Source organism: Ochotona curzoniae, unplaced genomic scaffold (genome assembly GCF_017591425.1).
Source record: "Ochotona curzoniae isolate NIBS_2020 unplaced genomic scaffold, NIBS_Ocur_1.0 scaffold_3208, whole genome shotgun sequence".
Lineage (NCBI taxonomy): Eukaryota > Metazoa > Chordata > Mammalia > Lagomorpha > Ochotonidae > Ochotona > Ochotona curzoniae.
In genome coordinates, this window is record NW_024467106.1 from 5015965 (window position 1) to 5035830 (window position 19866).

The window sequence follows — 19866 nt, forward strand, 5'->3', positions numbered from 1 at the left end:
AAAAGCTAAGCCTCAGCACCAGGTACAGGCCCACATGGGGCATGGGACAGTCCAAGCAGCAAGCCTGGAATTACAGGGGGTCTGTGAGCCATCACCTGACTCTCCTTGGGACTCGACCACAGTTCCTGCTCAGGACAGTAGCCGGGGTATTCATTAAAGCTGTGACAGCATGCTACTATTATGCTGGGTGATCATGATCCTTGGGACCCGTGTGGGAAAAAGAAGCTCCTGGCTCCTGGCTTCAGATCAGCTCAGCTCCAGCCGTTGTGGCCACTTGGGTCTTCCGGGTCTCCCACACGGTTGCCAGGTCCCAAGGCCTTGGGCCGTGCTTGACTGCTTTCCCAGGCCGCAGGCAGGGAGCTGGAAGGGAAGTGGAGCTGCCGGGAATAGAACTGGTGCCCATATGGAACCCTGGCGTGTGCAAGGTAAGGACTTTAGCCTCCAGTTCACTGCACCAGGCCCCAAGACCTTTTTGTCTTTCCTCCTCTCTGTAAATCTGACTTTCCAATAATAATATTTTTTTAAAGATTAGCTTATTTATTGGAAATGCAAATATGCAAAAAGATACAGAAAGAGACAGAGATGTTTTACTTGCTGGTTTACTCCCCAAATGGCATCATGGCCAAGGCCAAGGCAAACACCCGCTTTCCCTTACCTGGGTACAAGTGTGGGAGACAACAATTGCTGGCCGTGGAAGAGGGAGGGGAAGGCCAAGGTCCCAAGCACAGGAGCCCACGGGGCACCGGCGGGGCGCAGGGCAGAGCCCCTAACTCTAGGCCAGCTTCATCTTTACCCTAAAGCAGAGCTTGGTTCTCCAGGAGCTCAAAGGGGTTCAGGCTCTGCCACCTTGCGCCCTCTGGTGGCCGCTCTGTTTAGGACTAGACGAGAACCAGGACCAGTGAGGCGAGGTGAAAAGCAGTGCTGGCAGCACCAGAGAGCCAGTGAAGGCTGGCACATGGAGGGGGTACCTGCTGCCACAGCTCACCCAGCATGAGCAGGGTTCCAAGGCAGTACCCCCCAGCTCTGTTCCCCTCCTGTCCCTGCACGGGGACGGCCTCTCTCCCAGGCCTGTTAGGTGCAGACAGTCTCAGCCACGAGTTCGAAAAATATAAAGTGCAAATACAGCGGGCTTTTATTGAAGGCCTACTGTGTGCTGGGCACGAGATCCACAAAGGCCCACCTGCTCCTTCCCTGGGAAGCAGCTACTGGCGAGCCCTGTGTGGCCAAGTTGGGGAGGGAGCCAAGGTGGAGGTAGAAGGAGCGAGGACTACCTCCCAGGGGCTGAGTCCCCAGGGATGGCCAGGGCTCCTGGATTCTGCCAACCTGGGGAGCCACCTGCTTCCTGTTCTCCAGGTCTCCAGAAACAGCCAGGCAAAATCCAGGAACCCCAAGTCCCCTGCCGTTGTGCTGTGTGACCTTGGAGAAATGAGATCTGTCTCTGAGTGGTTGCTCCTGATGCAAGAAGGGTCCCCAGGGCAGAGTGGCCAGGCCCAGGGGATCAGCCTGATGTCTCAGGGTTGAGGGGTCTCTGGCTCCCACGGGTGAGGCCGACTCCTGTAAGCGCCGCTGACCTGGCGAGAGAGGCAGGAGAGAGAGAGAGAGAGAACCAATGTTAGACAGAATCAGAAAGAGAGACAGAGAGATGCACAGGAGCTCAGCCTCACCTAGAGTTCATCCGGGGGGTGGGAGCGGAGGCTGTGCCCACTGCTGCCAGCCAGGCCTGGGCCAGGGCTCCGCAGGGTCTTCTGGGAGCCACTCCAGCTGATCAGGCGGCCACTGTCATCGTCCCATGGGGAGGAAGTCTCGGTGTCACTGAGCCATTCGTCGTCCCCTGCGTAGTGGGTGGGGGCGGCAAGCAGGGGCCGGGCTGAGAAAGCCTGCAGGTCTCGTGGCCAGAAGTGTGCCTTGTACTGCTCGCTGCAAGGAGGCACGGCAGCTCAGCCCTCGTCCAGGCCTCCCCGCGCCCCCCAGCAGCCCTGAGATATGAGGATGCCTTTGTCCCCCAGGATTCCAGAGGAAGACACGGAGGCTCCAGACAACGACCACCCCGTGCAGCTTGCATGCTGAGGCTGCTCCCTGAAGACCTGGATGCAGGCCTCGGCCTCCCCAACCTCCATGTTTCCCAGAGTAGGCCCTGTGTGAGCCTCACTTGGGGTGCTGGTCAAACATGATGGGCAGGAACTCGTCCACAGGCAGCATGCGGCGCAGGGGCTGCGAGGCCAGCAGCTTGCGGGCCCCGGCCAGGCTCAGGGCATACGCCAGGGTCCAGTACGAGTACCCGGCCACCACCAAGCCCGGTAACCCCTCCACGGCCAGCTCCTCCTCCGGGTTCACCTGCTTCCGGCCTAGGTAGCTGCAAAGTGTCACCAAGGGTTCCCAGGAGTCGCTGCAGGTCCTGGGGTGTCAGCGTCTCCCAACCCTTTCCTTCCCCCTCTCCAGGGCCAGGCTCCAGGTAGGGAGGCCTGGCCTCAGGTGCAGTCCCCTCTCTCCCTGACCCTGGGGGAACGGGCTGCCTACATCAGGTCCCACGCGAGCTCCTGTGCCTCCACCTCCTCCATCAGCCGCTCCAGCCTCCGCTTGAAGTTGCTCTCAAAGCGCACGTCATCCTCAAACACAACGACCCGGGCCAGGCCCCTTGCAGCCACCTGCGAGACCCCAGGAGGGGAGTCGGGGAGGACATGGCCTTCAGCTGGGAACCACTGGACTCTTACTGGTGGCAGCTGCATTGCAGGGGCTCAGCCTGGCTACTCATTGAAGCGGCTGCAAAGCCTGCTGGGCTCCCACTGCCTGGAGACTGAAATCCCCACCTGCTGTAGCATTTGAAACTCTCCCAATATAATCTGAAAAGCAGTCAGGTCCCTGGCTACATCCTCAGGGCACAGCTGAGGGGAAGAGGAACTTTCCACTCACCTCCAGGGACCTCCCTTCCAGGAGACATGTGATGGCCCTCTGCCCCGCCATGCACCACGCACCACCCACACGTGACAGGAATTGGGGCTGGAAGCCTCAGAACAGCCACCTCCCTCCCCTGGCACTAGCCTTGGCCCCCGCGTGCCCTCCGTCCAGTGCCTGGGCCCCAGGAGGATCGCCCCAGGCTCAAAGCAGATGGATGTGGGTACGTCCCAACAGCACGCAGCAGGTGCTCGGAGGAGACGGTGGTACCCAGGACAAGAAAGAACAACAGACAAGGCTCCTGGACCCTAGTCACCTCTTGTGGATGCATTCATTCACTCACACAGCTCACCCATTGCTGGGGCGCAGCTTCCGGGAGCCCCAGGCACCCCTGCACTCCCCGTGGGACATCTCACCTCCTCCCATATGGAGTAGTGGCTGAGGAAGCAGCCCACCTCGCCCTTGGTCAGCGTGCGGCCGGAGTAGGGGTCCTGGTAGCCGGGGAGCAGGTCCACGCCCAGGTGCCTCAGGACACTGCTGTTGAGCATCCTTGGGGACACAGCGCAGTGGGGTGAAGGCCCCTTTTAACGGGAGTGGCATGCTGGGGCCAGGTCTGTCGGCTTTGATTCTTATTTGAAAGCAGAGTGACATAGAAAGAGGTGGGGTGGAGGGGAGAATCGTACCATCACCCTCTGCTTGCCCAGGCGTATTAGCAGAGCTGGATGAAATCTGGAACAGCCAGGACTGGAACAAGTGCTTTGAAACGGGATGCCACTGTCGTAAGTAGAGGCTTAACCAGCTGCACAACACCGTCTCAGAATTGTCACCACTTTATGAAGCATCGTGGGGTGGAGCAGATTAGGGGAGCCCCGCACCACAGAAGCCCCCAGGATGAACATGGAGAACTCAGTAGAAAATTCTTGGGCAGAGGCCTGAATAAAGGGTGGTCACCCTATGGCCAAAGGACCCGGGGTTTGTATCAAACAGCAGCAAGTGCATGACCCAGGCCACCTTGGCGGCCTGCACTCATCCCCAAACCTTGGGGACCAAAGTCCAGACTGGGCACAAACATGGCTAAAGACACTGAATCCTCTGGTCCTCGCTTCCTCCATTCTCTACGGGGCCTCACGCAACCCTACAACTGGGCATTGTGGGACCAGGCTTAAGCACCACTCGGCCCACATCTCAGAACAGAGCACAGCTCCAGTCCCGGCTTCTCCGCTTCTAATCCAGTTTCCTGCTAATGTGCACATTGCATGGCAGCCGACTCAAGCAATCAGGCCCCTGCCACTCATGTGGGAGACCTGGCTCCTGGTTTTTCAGCCTGGCCCAGCCCTGGCTGTTACAGGCACTGGGGGGAGTGAAACAGCAATGCAAGATTCTCTGTCCATTGCTGCCACTCTGCCTTTTATGCAGATGAAAAAAAAAGACCGAGAACCGAGACCCTGTAGCCTTACCCTCCTCGTCCCTCTGTTGGCTGAAGGAGGCACCTTGTCCCCAGTGTGTGTCCCACAACTCCTTCAGCCTCACTTCCCTCACTCCTGGCAGCCCCAGGATGTGCCACGGGGGGAGCCTCACCGTCCATCTACAGCATCCACTACCCGGCTGGAGATCTCCATCTCCCAGAGCGAACTCAGCATGCGCTGCCGGCGGGCCGGCCTGCGGGCCAGGCTGATGACAAAGACCTAGAGAGGCAGCGGGGTGGGAGTGAGGGGAGGCATGCAGAGAGAGCCCAGCGGTCTCCCAGCCTCCAATCTCACAGGTGGGAAGAGATTACCTCATTGAACCCCATCTTACTGGGCCTCTTTGGGGGCCGAGAGACATGAGCTGAAGCCTGCATGGGGGGTCCATCCACTGCAAAGGAAAGGACCCCGTGATCTAGAGTCCCCGCTGGCTCCTGCAAAGGCAGCACCCACTCGGCCTCAGGTCAGGGGAGGGGGGCAGCCCCATTATTGCCTTATTGGCAATATACCCAGCAGGAGGGCCCTGGCAGATCAGAGTCCACCAGCCCCCACCTGCCTCCACTCTAGGCATGGAGAGACTGAGCCTTCCCCCCCAAAAAAGGAAAGAGACAGACTCAGTGCACATGCGTCGGGAAGGCGGGACCCCCCAGCAAAACCCCCAGCCTCACCCAGTGACTCCAAGAACAGGTGGATGAAGTTGACCTTCTCGTCCTCCAGCCCCTGGTGGGATTTCACAGCCACGTTCATGTACCCATAGCGGTGGTCATTGCACACATGGGCCGGGACCCCTGCCAGGAGGGAGACCCATGAGCACTGGACTGGGGGACGGGGGTGGGGGTGGCAGGGCTCTCAGAACCTGGCCAGCTGACCAGGAGTGAGGGTCCAGGGCCTAGCATTGCCAGTCACATGCAGGAGGTGAGGTAGACAGAGGTGCCCACATGATAACATTTTCTTTTTTAAAAGAGGATTTTTTAATTATTATTATTATTGGAAAGGCAGATCAGGTTTATAGAGAAAAAAGATCTTCCAGTCGCTGGTTTTCCCCACTTCTCAAGTGGCTGCAATGGCCACAGCTGAGCTGATCCTAAGCCAGGAGCCAGGAGCTTCTCCGGGTCTCCCACATGGGTGCAGGGTCCCAAGGCTTTGGGCCGTCCTCCACTGCTTTCCCAGGCCACAAGCAGGGAGCTGGATGGGAAGCTGGATGGGAACAGCCAACAGCTCTGGCCAATGCAGCCGCTTGGGGAATGAATCATCAGATGCAAGATCTTCCTCTCTGTGTATCCGACTTTCCAATAAAAATAAATCTTTAAAAGAAATAAAGAGGGCCCAACGTGATAGCATATGGTTAAAGTCCTCACCTTGCATGCCTGGGATTCCATATGGGCACCGGTTCTAATCCCGGCAGTCCTACTTCCCATCCAGCTCCCTGCTTGTGACCTGGGAAAGCAGTGGAGGACGGCCCAAAGCTTTGGGACCCTGCACCCGCGTGGGAGACCTGGAAGAGCCCCTGGCTCCTAGCTTTGGATTGGCTCAGCTCCAGCCATTGCGGTCACTTGGGGAGTGAATCGTCAGACAGAAGATCTTCCTCTCTGTTTCTCCTCTCTGTATATCCGCCTTTCAATAAAAATAAATAAATCTTTTAAAAAGAAAAAAGAAAGAAAAAAAGTGGAGCAGCCAGGACATGAACAGGTGCCCATTTGAGATCCTAGTGCTTGCAAGGTGAGGATTTAGCCACTAAGCCACTGCACTGCATCCCCCTTCCCCTCCTTTTTAATGCAGAGTGGAGGGGCTGGCACCATAGCATGGTGAGTTCAGCCACTGTCTGCAACGCCAGCATCTTATAGGAGCACCAATTCATATCCCAGCCGCTCCACTTTCAACCCAACTCCCCGCTGACATGTCTGGAAAGCAGTGGAGGACGACCCAAGTGCTTGGACCCGGGCACCCACATGGGAGACCCAGGTGAGGCCCCTGGCTGTGGCTTTGGTCTGGCCCAGCCCCAGCTGTTTCAGTCCTTTGGAGAGTGGACGAACAGAGGAAAGATCTCTCTCTCTGTGTGCACCTCTCCTCCTTTCTCTGCAACTCTGCCTTTCAGATTCAATCAAACAGAATCTTTTACAAAAGGAGTGTGCCTGTGCGGGGGCTCACCCGCGGCCTGACAGGCGTAGGCGAAGACGATGATGTCATCGAAGGGCCACGTGTAGTTGGGATGCGGTGGGTAGAAGGCCAGCTGGGCTGTCCCTTCGGCCCGCAGGGACAGCAGGAAGGTGGAGTGCACCATGGGGACCCGGAAGCAGCCGCGGCGCTGGCGGTTCTTGGTGGGGAAGTACTCAGCTGTGCGGCGATAGTAGCCCTGGAGTGGTTTGGACGCCCAGGCCGTCAGGGCTCCCCTTGGAGCCCTGGGCCGTCTGTCCCACTGCCCACGGCCGGCCGTACCTGCGGGGTGATCCCACACCAGAAGTTGGAATAGTAGGTCTGAGAGTCCAGCATGGGGGCGGCCAGCGGCAGGTCGCGCTCCACCAGCAGCCGCAGCGTCCGCTCGTTGGTCAGGATGTTGTCTGTGTCTGCAAACTTTGGGGAGCCAGATGACGGATGTCACAGGCCCCGACCCTGGTGGACTGTAGCCCCTCACCAACCCAAGCCCTAGGAACTTCGCTGAGACCCAGCCTGTGGCAGAAGTCTGTATTCAACCACCCTGACAGATCCATTTAGGTATCAAGGATCTACTGGGGGTTAGGTCTAGGGAGGCTGATTTGAGACTCTAGTCTGAAATCTGGCTTAGGGATCCAGGATGGGTTTAAATTCGAGGCTCTCATTTAGGAATCTAGGCTCAGTCTATACCTACCAATCTGCCCTGAGGATTCAGGCTCCATACTGAGCCAGAGTGCAGACGAAAGGACCAGCAAGATCGTCACAAGGGGGCTGGGAGCTAAGAGATACTGCCCCAGGCCCCTGGCCGGCTTCCTTACCAGGATGTAGTCGGCCCCCCAGGTCCTGGCAAAAGTCAGAGCTTCCTGCTTCAACTCCATCAGAAACTGGTGCCTCTCCCGGGTCCAGTGTTTGGGGCCCTCTTCATCCGGGTAGGGTCTGCGGGGACCGAGCGAGGTAAGGGTGTCAAGGGGCCCGAGCCCCAGCTGGTGGCACCCCCTTCTCCCTCCCCCAGAGCTCCACCTGGGCTCCCCCTCGGGCCTCCAGACCACAGCCGCGTAGTCGTCCCCGACAGCCGCCAGCCATTCCTGCAGCATCTCTGTGGTGTTGTCCACATTGTGGTCTGTGGCGCACCTGGGGATGCAGAAGGGTGAAGGTGAGGGGACCTCTCCTGGGGGGCGGGGTGGGGGCAGCCAGGAAGGGCAGGGCAGTCAGGGCCCAGTCACGGCTCTGTGTCCTGCTGTGTGACTGTAGGCCAGTTCTGGTCCTCTCTGGGCTTTCCTTCCAACTACCTTGTCCTGCCTGTGCCCTGGACCCTGGGAAGAGAAGAGAGGGCACTTGGAATGGCAGAAACCATCTGCACCTGTCCCCAGCTACCTTCCCTCCTGGCTGTGTAATCGGGGACCAGCCCCTCTCCCTCTCTGAACCAGGCCTGGACAACAGCAACAAGGACAGCAGCTTTCCTGTGCCCACAAAGCACAAGAAAGACCAGACCACACTCTGGGGGTCCCTGAGAAGTGCTGATGGACCCCCACTCCATTGCCTTGGAGCCCAGCCTCCCCTTCCTGGGGTGGGTGCGCCTCATTCAGAGGTGGAGGGCTTCACTGGGAGTCGTGGTTTTAGGCAGTGCTGCCCCTTTAAGCCAATCCCCTGAGGACTGAAGACAATTACGTGTCCTGATGTCTAATCGGGGTGGGAACTGCAGGGCTCCCAAGCTGTGGTCATTGTGGGCGGCCGGCCGTGCTCCACCCCCAGCCCCAGAGCTGTGGCAAGTGGGGGGTGGGGGTGCCCCATCTCGCCCAGGTTCTTCCCAGCCTCAGCTGGGAGGGGTGCCCTCTGCTCTGGCTCTTACTGTGGGGAGGGCTGTGGCCTCTGATCTCTGAACCCCAGTGGAGACTGACAGGAAGCTCCAAGGAGGGGGCAGTTTCCCTGGGCCGCCAGCAGCTGCCAACACACACCCCAGCCCCCTCTTCCCAGGGCACCTCCAGGCTGGCCAGCGCTGGCCACAACCCAGCCCAGGCCACAGCTGTCCCATGGGAGCTGAATCTGGGGAACCAAGCCTGGGCCCAAGGGACACCCAGAGAAGACCTGGAGAGGTGGAATAGAGGGCTAGGGAGAGAGGGTGGGGCCCCCCATCCCCCTAGGCTCTCAAAGGTCCATGTTTGCTGGCTAGAGGGGCTGGGGACACAGTCTGGAGCCTGTGGCTGTTGGAGGGCCTGCTGGGTGAAAACAGGGCCTTGTCTGGGGTGGCTCGCCTGGCCAGGGAGTGGTCAGGCAGTGCTGACCTCAAGGCTGGGAGCTGAGTGGCCGTGAGAAGAGGGAAGCAAGGGGGCATCCCGGGTGTCTCTCACCAGAGGGCCAGCCTGGCCCGGGGATAGTCCAACCGCTCCAGCGCGCCCAGGTAGTGGGGCAGGGAGTGCTCGGCATTGCGGGCCAGGATGGCGAGGACCACAGTGGGCAGCGGCAGCGGCTCCCGGGGACCAGCTGCCCCGAGCGGCGGCCCCAGCAGCAGCAGCCGGAGCAGCAGCAGCCCGAGCAGCGGGACGGCGCGCATGGCGGGCGCTCCTCGGCGGCGGCGGCCCCCGGGGCTCCCGGCCCAGCCGAGCCGGGGGAGAGGGCGGGCCAGCCAGGCCGGGTCGGGGCGGAGCCCAGGCGGGGCCGAGGCAGCCCCCGGTGCCGGGGAGCGGGCACCCCACCAAGAGAGCGCTCCCACTCCTGCCTCCAGGGCGTGGATTACCGAGTCCCTCTCTCCTCCGCCCCGGGGACCCGAGAAAGGCCGGGGTCCCGAGCGCTGCAACAGACGCGACCCAGGGTGCAGCCCTCCACCCACAGGAGGCACCCCGAGTGGGGGAAGCAATGGGGAGCCCAGGAGGAGGGGGCAGGTCTGGGGTGACGACATCGGAGCCTGCCCGGGTCTCCTTGATTCCTGAGATCCCGACTCTCCCGAACCCACGTGTGGGGTTCGAACCTCAGGCACAGACCCCAATCCGCGGCAGCCTTTTCGGGGTTCCCCGGCCCCCAGGAGGCTCGTTCTCCAGACTCCTGGGTGCCCTCTGGCGGCAACTTCGCAGAAGAGCGAGGCGACGTAGGGGGCGGAGACGGGGTTCCCTGCGTTGGGGGCGGCGTCCCCCTGTGCTGCTGCATCTGCTGCCCTCCCAACCCTGCGCGTTACCTTACCATCTTTGCTCACCTGCACCAGCCTTGTTCCGGCCTTTGAGAAAGCACAGCCCACATTTAGCCTGAGTGCAGAACTAGGGAGATGAGGCCTGTGCCTACACCCCCACGGAGCGGGAAGGGAAGGGACTTACCTTATGGCTGCCAGGAACTGTGCGGGCGGCCTTGAACCCCGAGGCTCTGGTCAGCTATGGCAGTCAGCCCGTGGCCCTGAAAGTGAGAGGAGCTCAGATCCCCCAGTGGAGGTTGTTAGTTATTTAAAAGAATGGAAGAGTTCTAGTTCTAGGTCATAGGATATTAAGAGACTTTACGCGCAGCTAATTCTCGCAACCTGGTTCTTTACCGTGAGCTGAAAATACCAGAGTTTATTCCAGCGGGGCAGGAACAGGGTAAGGGGAAAGGGGGAGGAGGGGGAAAGGGGAGAGCAAGGAAGGAGGGAAGGAGAGAGGGAGAGAGGGAGAGAGGAAGAGAGAGAGAGAGAGAACCGAGTGGGGCAGGAACAGGGAAGGGGAGGGAAGGGAGGAAAGAAGGAGAGAGAGAGGAAGAGCAGGGGAGAGGAACCAAAGAGAGAGAGCAAGAGAGAGCGAGCGAGAGAGAGCAAGAGAGAGAGAGAGCGAGCGAGAGAGAGAGAGAGAGCAAGAAAGAACAAGAGAGCAAGAGAGCAAGAGAGAGCGAACCGCACCTGGGGGCCTTTTTTGTCTGCCAGGGGTGGGGGGCGGGGATTGGGAGGGATTGAGGTCAAGGCCCCAGGGGATTGGTGCCTGCAGGTGAATGCCTGGGGATGATTGGTGAGTGGGCGGGTTTGGGGAAGGGGCTGGGAGATTGGGGGTGGGATTCTCAGGTGGAATGCCAGGTTACATCTGATTGGTGGATGGCTGGACTGGTACGAATTCTGTGAGCTGTGAGGAAGAAGGAATGACGCAGGGTCCAGGGTGGGATATTGGAATAAGTCCTTACAGAGGTATCTTGGGGAGCTAGGAGGCCCCTTCTGGGCAAAAGGGCATGCGTGCCCCAGTACAAGGACCCAGACCTGCCAAGCAGTGCCCCCTGACCACACCCACCCCAGCGTGGTCCCTCAGCCTCCTTCCTGACGCCCCGATGTTAGAAGACAGGTGGGGCGGTGAACACCCTCCCAGATGGAATTTGGGGCCCTGACCAAGAAGTTTAGGGGAACGGCTTCTCCCATTGTGCCCAAGGAGCTCTCTGCTATAATCCCGTGGTGACCAGGCTCTTGCTAGACGCCAAGACTGCTGTTGGGAGCCTCCATCATGGACTTGGGGTTCCAGAGCTGGCAGCCATAAATTCCCACTTATAAGTTTTCGGCCTAAGGTGAACTAAGACCCGGGCTTCCAGATGCTTCCCTGGCCTGGAGTCCCACCCTGCCCTTCCCTCCATCATCCCTTCTCCCTCTCCCACCTCCAAAGCACCCCTGCTCCCCTCGCCCTAGTGCCTTGTCCCAGGGTTTTCACATCACCTCTGCCTGCAAGCGCCTTACTGCACTTGGTTCTGGGGCAAGATGAGGCTGCTAGGCAACCAGGACTGCTCCCCTCAGCTCAGCTCACCCCTGGCCCCTGTGCCCCTGCTTCCTCTCCTCAATGACACCCAAATGCTCCCACAAGCTTCCCCTCTCTCCCAGGCCAAGATCTCCTGGGGACAGTAGAAGCCATCTCCTACCACAACAGGCTCCCTCCTCACCCAGCCCTCGCCCCAGTCATCCCCTAACTCTCTCCACCCAGGCTCCCCGCACCTCTAGCCAGCACTCATCCTTCCAAAGAAGTGTCCCCTGAGATGTGCCCCACACCAGACTCCCCAACTGCCCCCACCTCCTCTTCGTCCCTCCTCTCACAGAGCCCAGCCTCCCTGTGACCCCCCACCCCCTGACCGCATGGCTCCCTCTCCCTGTTTCCGGAAAACCAATGCACATCACACCTGCTTATCCAAGTCAGAACCCCAAAGCTTCCCTAACCAAGCCTGTGATCCCCCTCCTGGGGAGGGAATGGCCCCTCGGCCCGCCTGGCCCTCAAGCTGGAGACCCCTGTGTTCTGGAAGACAAGCGCCTCTCTCCATCACCAACTCCCTCGCCTCCTCCTGGACCCCTCATAGCCTAGTCCATCCCTCCCGGGGACCCACTTCCTGCCAGCTCTCATTCCGCAGTCTATCCTCAGATGCCCAACCCAACACTCCTGGCCCCGGCCTGCTGCAAAGGGCATCCATCGAGGCCCTGCGTGACCTGCCAGCTGCTTCTCGGACTCCTTTGATCCCCACCCCACCCCCATTTTCTGCTCCAGCCAAATTGGACAATTCACTATTGTCAAGGGACGGTGTTGTGGTATAGTGAATTAAGAGGTTACCTTGGACATCAGCATCCCATATGGGCCCTTGTTCAAGACACAGCTCTTCTACTTCTATTCCAGCTCCCTGCTAATGTGCCTGGGAAAGCAGTGGGTGATGACCCAAGGCCTTGGGTCCCTGTCACCCACGTAGGAGACCCTAGATGGAACTCCCGGCTCAGGCCTGGCTTTGGTCATCACAGTCATTTGAGGAATCAACCAGTGGATAGATCAATAACCCCTCTTTCACTCGCTCTCTGTGACTGTGCCCCTTTCAAATAAGAAAATTTTTTTTTTTAATATTTATTTGTAGTTAGCAGGGAATTAGATTGGAAGCCAAGAAGCTGACCAGAACTACTGTGGGATAGCAGCAGTGAGGAGCCAGCCTACCTCACTGTGACATAATGCTGGCCTCAAACTGATCCAAAGCAGGAACCAGGAGCTTCTTCAGGATCTCTCATGATGGGAAGTGGGGCTGCCGGGATTAGAACTGATGCCCATATGGGATCCCGGGAGTACAAGGCGAGGACTTTAGCCTCTAGGCTACTGCGCCAGGCCCAAAAGTAAATAAATAAATATAAATAAATAAATAAATAAATAAAAACTTTTAAAAATCAAAAAGGAGTACATATGGGATCCTGGTGACCATATGGGATTCCAGCGCATTCAAGGCGAGTACTTCAACTGCTATGCTATCGCGCTGAGCCCTAGGTACCACTTCTAATACTGGTTACTCCACTTGCCATCCAGCTCCCTGCTGTGGCCTGAGAAAGCAGCAGAGGATGGCCCAGGTCCTTGTGACCCTGCACCCATGTGAGACACCTAGAAGAAGTTCCTGGCTCCTGGCTTCAGCCTGTCCCAGATCTGGCTGTTGAGCTATTTGGGGAGTGAACCAACACATGGAAGATCTGTCTCTCCGTCTCTGTAAATCTGCCTTTCCAATAAAAATTAATTTATTTTTTTTTTACTTGAAAGTGTGAGACTCACAGAGGAAGCGAGAGATCTTCCAAGGTCTCCCAACTGGGTGCAGGAGCCCAGCCATCCTTGACTGCTTTCCCAGGCCATTAGTAAGGAAGTGGATTGGATATGCAGCAGCTGCGACACCAACCTCTAATCAGCTCCCATATGGGATTCCGGCGCCACAGGCGAAGGGTTAGCCTGTCTCCACCCCTCCCGTCCAATGGATATGTTTTTAAAAACGGTTGTGGGGGCCCATTTTGTTGGTTGGGGCCCAGAGCAGAGGAAGGCACCATTCAGCTAGTGCAGTTCCGATCAGAGCCAGGTGGTGGCGACAGCAACCTAGGCTTCCCTCCGGCTGCCGGGGTTAGCGACCCTGCGAGCACCGGCCCCCTCCCCAGCGCCTGCTCCCCGCAGGAAGCCTGGCTTCAAGTCCGGTCACCCACTGGCAAGGGCTTTGCAGCGCGGCCTTCGTTAGTTAGAGATGGGGGCACTGGGGCTGACATACTCTCTGAGCTCTGCCATGCCAGGGAGGCTAGGGAAGTGGTCCAGGAGGGACCTGGGGAGAGCAACTTGGATGGGCAGCTCCGATTTCGTGAGCCCCCTGCCCACCTTGCCCAGCCTCATTCATGGTCCCAGGGGCTGTTTCCCGGCCAAGGCAAGGAGCGGCGTCGAGGTGGCCCTAGCTCCGGACAGAAGCCCCAGGGTGGTGGTCCTAACAGCCTGACAGCCAAGCAGGCGAGCCACGGGGATGCGAAGCAAAGAGCGTACAGGAATGGAGCTCTTACCAGCTGCTGGCCTCACAGCTCCCGAGTTGGGGGCTCTCTCTGAGCCCCAGTCCAGCTCTATGGCCAGAGGAGCCCGCAGTCCTGGCCAGAGGCTGGATCCACACCCCTGCTCCGGGTTCAGGTACAGCGGGTAGCGGGGAGGGCAGCAGCTCAGCTGGGGTGCCCTCCAGGCCTCCATGGCCTCCTCCCTTGGGACTGACAGGAGGCTCCCATAGGCCTCCCTGCCCCTCATTTTCCTACTGGATGGTGAGACCCTGAACCACAACCGGAGGCACCTCTGACCAGTCCGCTTGGACCAAGAAACCTGTCCCCTGACCCTCCCACTCCCATGGTCTTGCATCTCCAGGCGTCCAGCGAGCATCCATGCACAGAGTCCTGAAGACCACCCTCTCCCTCCTGGCCGGGCCATCTTTGCCCAGGACCCCATCTGCAGTGGCGCTGTGCTCCTCAGATGGACGCTCTGCCTGTGGCCTCAGGGGGTTGGGCCCTGGCCAGCTGTTTTCCCCAGGCAGCCAGCTGTTTTGCCCATCAGGAAGCAATCCTGGCTCCTCTACTGAAATTGTGGCTGCAGCGTGGCAGCCCTGTTGGGCCGGGGCCTGGGGCTATTAACTCCTCTGGGCCCAGTTGGGCCAGCCCGGATCCCTCACCCTATACCTCCTCTTTGCTGGCAACTTCTCACTCAGGGACCCTGCTGCTCCTTGGGTGTGCAGGCTGGGTGGGTGACCACCGGGCTAAACATTACGACACTCCAGCTCCTTAGCCAGTCCTGAGTGACCCCTTGCTCCCAATAGCCCCCCAGGAAGGAGGGGATCTGTTTATTTTACTGGAGAGGAAAGTGGCAGGGGGCCTCAAGGCATGTGGAGCCTGGAGCCCACACCCCTTGCTCAAGCTCACAGATTTGGCCTTTGAAATCAGATCTACCCATCTGTTTGGGTGTCAGCCTCCCTGTTTGATTATGCCTTGGTGTTGCTATAGAAGTTTCCCTGAATGCACTGCCCAGGCTTGCCTTGCCGTGGCCTGGGCCTCTACAGGCACATCTGTGAAATGGGGACTCCGACAAATGGAGCTGACACCAGCAGCGGCAAGTAGCTCCTTGGATGCAGAGCCTGCTGCCAGGCTGGGCTCTGCTACCGTGAAGTGCCTCCCCGTATTTACTGGGCTGCTCCTCCTGGTGTCTGTGGTTGATCCTGGGCTAGAGTCCCAGCCTCACTGCCGTCTGCTGGCTGGTTTTCCCTCCAAGTAGCTGTCTCCCAGGCCACCATAGCAGACAAGAAGCCTTGACCGTGTGCTTAGAAATGATGGGGACGTGCAGGTGTAATGGCTGGCCCAGAACTCAGTCTGGGGGTGGAGAGAAGCGCTTGTCCCTGTGAATACTGACCTCTGGAAGGCTGCGAGAGGCCCGTCCAGCCCTGGGCATGCCACACCCAGCGCAAAGCTGACACACTACAGAGCTGCTGTTCCATGAATGGATCCTGGCCCCGGGAGTCCCCATGCAGGACACACAAGCTGGGGGCCAGGGCCAGGGTGTGTCCCAGGTCCCACAGCTGCTGGCGGGGGCAGCCTCAGCCCTCACTGGGACTCTCCCAAAGCCCCCCTGCTTAGACTGCTGCCCCTTCTCCACAGCTTATTTTCCTGACCTGGTGCAGGGCGGTTGGGGGCGGGGGGCAGGGGGAGGTGACGAAGTGATCCAGGGTTAGGAGAACCCAGAGGCTGCCCCGGCTGCAGTTGGGTGGGATCCCAGGGTCTGGGGACGACCCCCGAGGATGCAATGACCCGTGCTCTCTTCCTTTGTCCCTGCACCCCCCTGCCCACCATGGGTCAGTTCCCTGGTCCCAGCCTAGACATCTGGAACCAGGGCAGACAAAGGGCTGCGGGGAGGGACAATACCCTTCTGTCCATTTTCATATGCCGTCCCCGGCCTGGCCAGGGGCTGGGGGCCGGAGCCCCGGCGAGGCGGTGCCAGGCCCCCCGCGGGCAGCGGACAATGTTGGCAGTGATGGAGAGGAGGCGTTTCAAAGCGTTTTGTTCCCACTGACCCCCTCCCTGCCACATCTCGCCTCAGCCCCACCCTCCCCCCAAGACAGACAGACACACACACACACACACACATACAACGCCACCTCCCCAGCCACCCAGGCCTCTGCTCTGGGCCAGCTTGGGGTTGGGGACTGGCCACATTCTTGACCTCAGGGGAAAAGTTTAGACTCTGTGCCCCCGGCAACAATGACAGTGTCACTGGGCTGATTTAGGAGCAGCACTTACCATCACAAAGCGACAGACAAAGACACCAGGGCTGCAAGCTTGCTGGCCTTGCCTCGGTGGTCGGGGCTCCCTCCAACCGGCTGGCTGTGCTGGGCCCCACCTGGGGACGCTGGCCATGGCCGCCCTCCCCAGGACTGGATTCACCTGGGAATCAATCACAAGGAAACAGTCACTTCCTGCTCCCCTACCAGTTTTGTTCTGTGACCCTGAGCAAGTCCTTTGCCTAACCCTTAAAACGCAGGAAGCATTGGTGCGGTCAGGTGCCAGGGAGTATTTAGCACTTCATCCTGGGTACTTCCTGGGTGCCTGCTGGGGGCACTGGCTTGCTTAGCCCTTTCTAGCCTTCCTCTCCTTCCAGCACGGAAACTTCTTCAGTGATGGTGGCACGCCACTAACCCTGCTCCAGGGCTCATCAGTAGGCTCAGAGAAGTGGGGTCACTGGTCCAGGGCTACACAGCCCGCAGGTTGGGAAGCCAAGACCCTGGTACTACCCGATGGAAAAAAGAAACAGGGGGGCAAGGAGGCAGCTGGACCCTGGTGAGCCCCCAAGCCAGAAGGCTATGAATAAATGAATGTCTGATTACTCCCAGGGGGAATTCCACTCTTGGAGCAGGTGCCTTAAAAAAAAAAAAAAAAAAAAAAAGATTGATTCTTGTCTGTCTGTGAGCAGGGGTGGGCCTGGGGACACAGCCAGAGGCTGGGGTGGGACACAATGACCTCCAGCCCTGGCCTCTTAGAACTGGGCTCCATGGGGCCAGGCCGTCAGCCTTGGCTTTTCCTGACAACATGTCTGTCCGTGGATGTGTCACTGCAGTTCGGTGTGCTTCAGGTTTTCTATGAAATACTGACCGTGCAGGGAGGTCCACAGGAGCCCCCTCACTCCAGCTCGCAGCCTGGCTCAGGCTCTTCTGCCAGGTCTCCCCCTGGAAGGTTAAGGGGGGAGGGTGCCATGAGTGCAGGACACCTTCAAGTGCAAAGGCAAAGGGGTCCCTGATGTTTGGGAGCCCTCACTGTGGTCATCCAGACCTGTCCCTGGGGTTGGGACCACATGGCAGCAGCCTGCACCTGCTTGCCTGGAGCCTGGGATGGGAGAGAGGAAGGGAGGAGGCTGGAGGCCCCAGACCTAAGCCTGCTGGCCCTCCTGCACAGTGCCCTGCCTCTAAAACCCATGGGCACAAAACTGTGCACAAAGAGGTTTCAAAAAGTTTAGGGCAACTGGAACTAATTAAAAGGAAATGTCATGTATATATATATATATATCTATCTGGCTGTTTCAGTCACTTGGGGTGTGAACCTGTGGATAAAGATGATTCTCCTCTGTAAGCCTGCCTTCCAAATACAAATAAACACATCTTTTGTTTGTTTGTTTGTTTCTTTAAGGCAGATAGATATACAGAGAGGAGGAGAGACAGAGAGGAAGATCTTCCATCCTATGGTTCACCCACAAGCGGCCGCAATGGGCTGGAGCTGAGCCAATCCAAAGCCAGGAGCCAAGCCAAAGCCAGCTTCTTCCGGGTCTCCCACATGGGTGCAGGGTGCCAAGGCTTTGGACCATCCTTGACTGCTTTTCCAGGCCACAGGCAGGGAGCTGGATGGGAAGTGGGGCTGCCAGGATTAGAACCAGCGACCATATGGGATCCCCGCACGTTGAAGGCTAGGACTTCAGCCACTATGCTATTGTGCCGGGCCCAAATAAACACACCTTAAAAAAAAGAAAAGAAATAATGAGAGTTACACAGAAAGGGACAAGAGAAAGAGAGAGGAGAGAGAGAGATCTCCCATCCTCAGGTCATCCCCCAGGGGGCCACACCAGCCATGGCTGGGCCAAAGCTAGGAGGGTGGAACTCCAGCTGGGTTTCTCACATGGGTAGCAGGAGACCCAAGTACTTGGGCCATCTTCTGTCCCAGGTGCACTGGCAGATACGGCACTGAAAGTGGAGCAGCTGGGTCTTGAACTGGTACCAGTCCCACAGGCAACAGCTTCGTTTGCTATGCTACAATACTGCCTCATCCTTGACTTTTTTTTTTTTTTAAGGCAGAATCACCAAAAGAAAAGATGGAGACAGAGAGCTTCCATCTGTTGACGTGACTGCCTGAATGTTTGCAACAGCCAGGAGTGGGCTGGCCAGGCTGAAGTCAGGGGACCAGAACTCCATCTGGGTGCCAAGTTCTTGGCCAGCATCTGCTGGCCCCCAGGGACATTAGCAGTGACTTGATTCCAAGTTCTCGGCCTCAGATGGGACAGAGGTATTTCACGCATGGTCCAGCCCATCCAGGAACTGTTGAAGAGTCAGTCGCCCCTGCATGCATCAGCTTCAAGATTTATTTTTACAAGATGTTTGTAATTCTGCCTTTCAAATAAATTAATGAAAGAATTTCTTTATAGCAAAATAAGTTTGTTTTGATTCTCCCACAACATCTCTGAAGTGCTGCAGGATGTGGCCGAATGTGGCACCCACAGCACCCACGGCCCTGCCTGTGGCTGGTCTGTTGTGTCACGCAGGGTACATGGCTGCCCCTCTCTGAGCTCATCTTGAGGTTCTTCTGGAACCCAAAGCATTCAACCTAATCTAAGAGTGGGTTAGGATCCAGGGCTCCTCCAGCCCTGGACCCCTTGCCCTTCATGGCCTCCCGTCCTCTTCATTCTCCTCCTCCAGTTATCAAGCCACGGCCATGGCCACCAGCGTCACAGGCAGAGGGCGAGGAGGTCCCTGGGGGTACTGACTCAGGAGCCAATAGGGACCCTGGGGTGGCAGTGGGGCCAATAAGGACAGCCTTCCCATACCCCAACCCCACTACCTGGCTGCTGAGCCAGGGGGACACTCACCAGGGTGCAGCATCTTGGGGTCCCCCTGCCCCGAGCCTGGAAGGTAGAACGCACTGCTGGGAAGGGATCTCGGGCCGGCCAGCTCACAGTGGTGCCTCCCGCCCCAGCTCCTGCCGCTCCCAGCTTGGTAGGGCCGACTCCCTCCTGGGCACAGATTTTCCTGGCACCAGCCAAGTAGGAAGGGAACAGGCTGGGGGATGGAAGGGGGGCTAAGAATGATTTGAGCAAAGGGGCCTCTTAGAAGACTTCCCCTCCTCCACTCCTACCCCTAACTCCACCTTGGGATGCTGGGGGGCCAGATATCCAGAAAGTTAGAGACCCTTAGGGTGGGAAACTGCTGATGCCGAGGCCCTTGCCTGCCTGCCCCTGCCTTCCCCACCCTCCCCCATGCCCTGCCAAGCCTTTCCCTGCCCCCACCACACTGCCCAGGCCAGGCCTGAGGTGTTTGCTTTCCTTGCCTTCACACTGACCACATTCACAGAGCAGCCGTCCCCACCCGCCCCTGTGCACCAACCAGCCAGCCAGGGGCACCAGGGGGCCAGTCACTGCCTCCAAGCTGCCTCCAGCTCCACTGTGGGAAATGGGCAGCCAGGAGAGTGGCTTGGCTTTGTGGGAGAGGAGAAGTGAGGAGAAGAGAGGAGAGGAGAGGAGAGGAGAGGAGAGGAGAGGAGAGGAGAGGAGAGGAGAGGAGAGGAGAGGAGAGACGAGGCGAGGGGAGGAACATGGGGGCCAGGTGGAGAACACAGGGCTCCCCCAGTCAGGGATGGGAAGTGGGTGTCGGAGGGGTCGGAGCCTGACTTAGGAGGCTGACCAAGGGCTTGTGGTGGACACCTGTACCCCGCCACCTGACCACTGGCCTCCTGTGTATCTCAGTTGGGGGCCAGGATCAGGTTGTGATATGGTCTGGGTCCCCCAACCTGGGGTGCGGGCAGGCAGGAGAAAGGGGAAGTTTCCCCAAGTCGGAAGGCCCCAGGGGAGCGTCTCCCGGGTCCTGCTCCCCTGGCCTTCTCTGACTGCCACCTTGG

General features: G+C 58.8%; 1 protein-coding gene across 1 annotated transcript; it reads right to left on the bottom strand.

The window, feature by feature from the left end:
* Positions 1-1664: 1664 nt before the first annotated feature.
* On the bottom strand, positions 1665-9827 carry CERCAM (cerebral endothelial cell adhesion molecule). Its single transcript, XM_040963136.1, has 12 exons — positions 9812-9827; positions 7527-7637; positions 7325-7442; positions 6792-6926; positions 6504-6708; positions 5024-5143; positions 4670-4746; positions 4471-4577; positions 3309-3441; positions 2518-2645; positions 2150-2353; positions 1665-1917 (listed from the first exon to the last, which is right to left on the bottom strand). The coding sequence occupies exons 2-12, from the start codon at positions 7598-7600 to the stop codon at positions 1665-1667; spliced, it is 1554 nt and encodes a 517-aa protein (XP_040819070.1). The 5' UTR covers positions 7601-7637; positions 9812-9827.
* Between the last annotated feature and the right edge of the window lie 10039 nt (positions 9828-19866).

Excerpts from the sequence above, each read along its gene's own strand:
- CERCAM (XM_040963136.1), bottom strand. The coding sequence starts at position 7,600 with ATGCTGCAGGAATGGCTGGCGGCTGTCGGGGACGACTACGCGGCTGTG. Across the intron at positions 7,443-7,526 it reads AGGCCCGAGGGGGAGCCCAG|ACCCTACCCGGATGAAGAGG; the intron begins GTGGAGCTCTGG and ends CGGTCCCCGCAG. Across the intron at positions 2,646-3,308 it reads ACTACTCCATATGGGAGGAG|GTGGCTGCAAGGGGCCTGGC; the intron begins GTGAGATGTCCC and ends GGGGTCTCGCAG.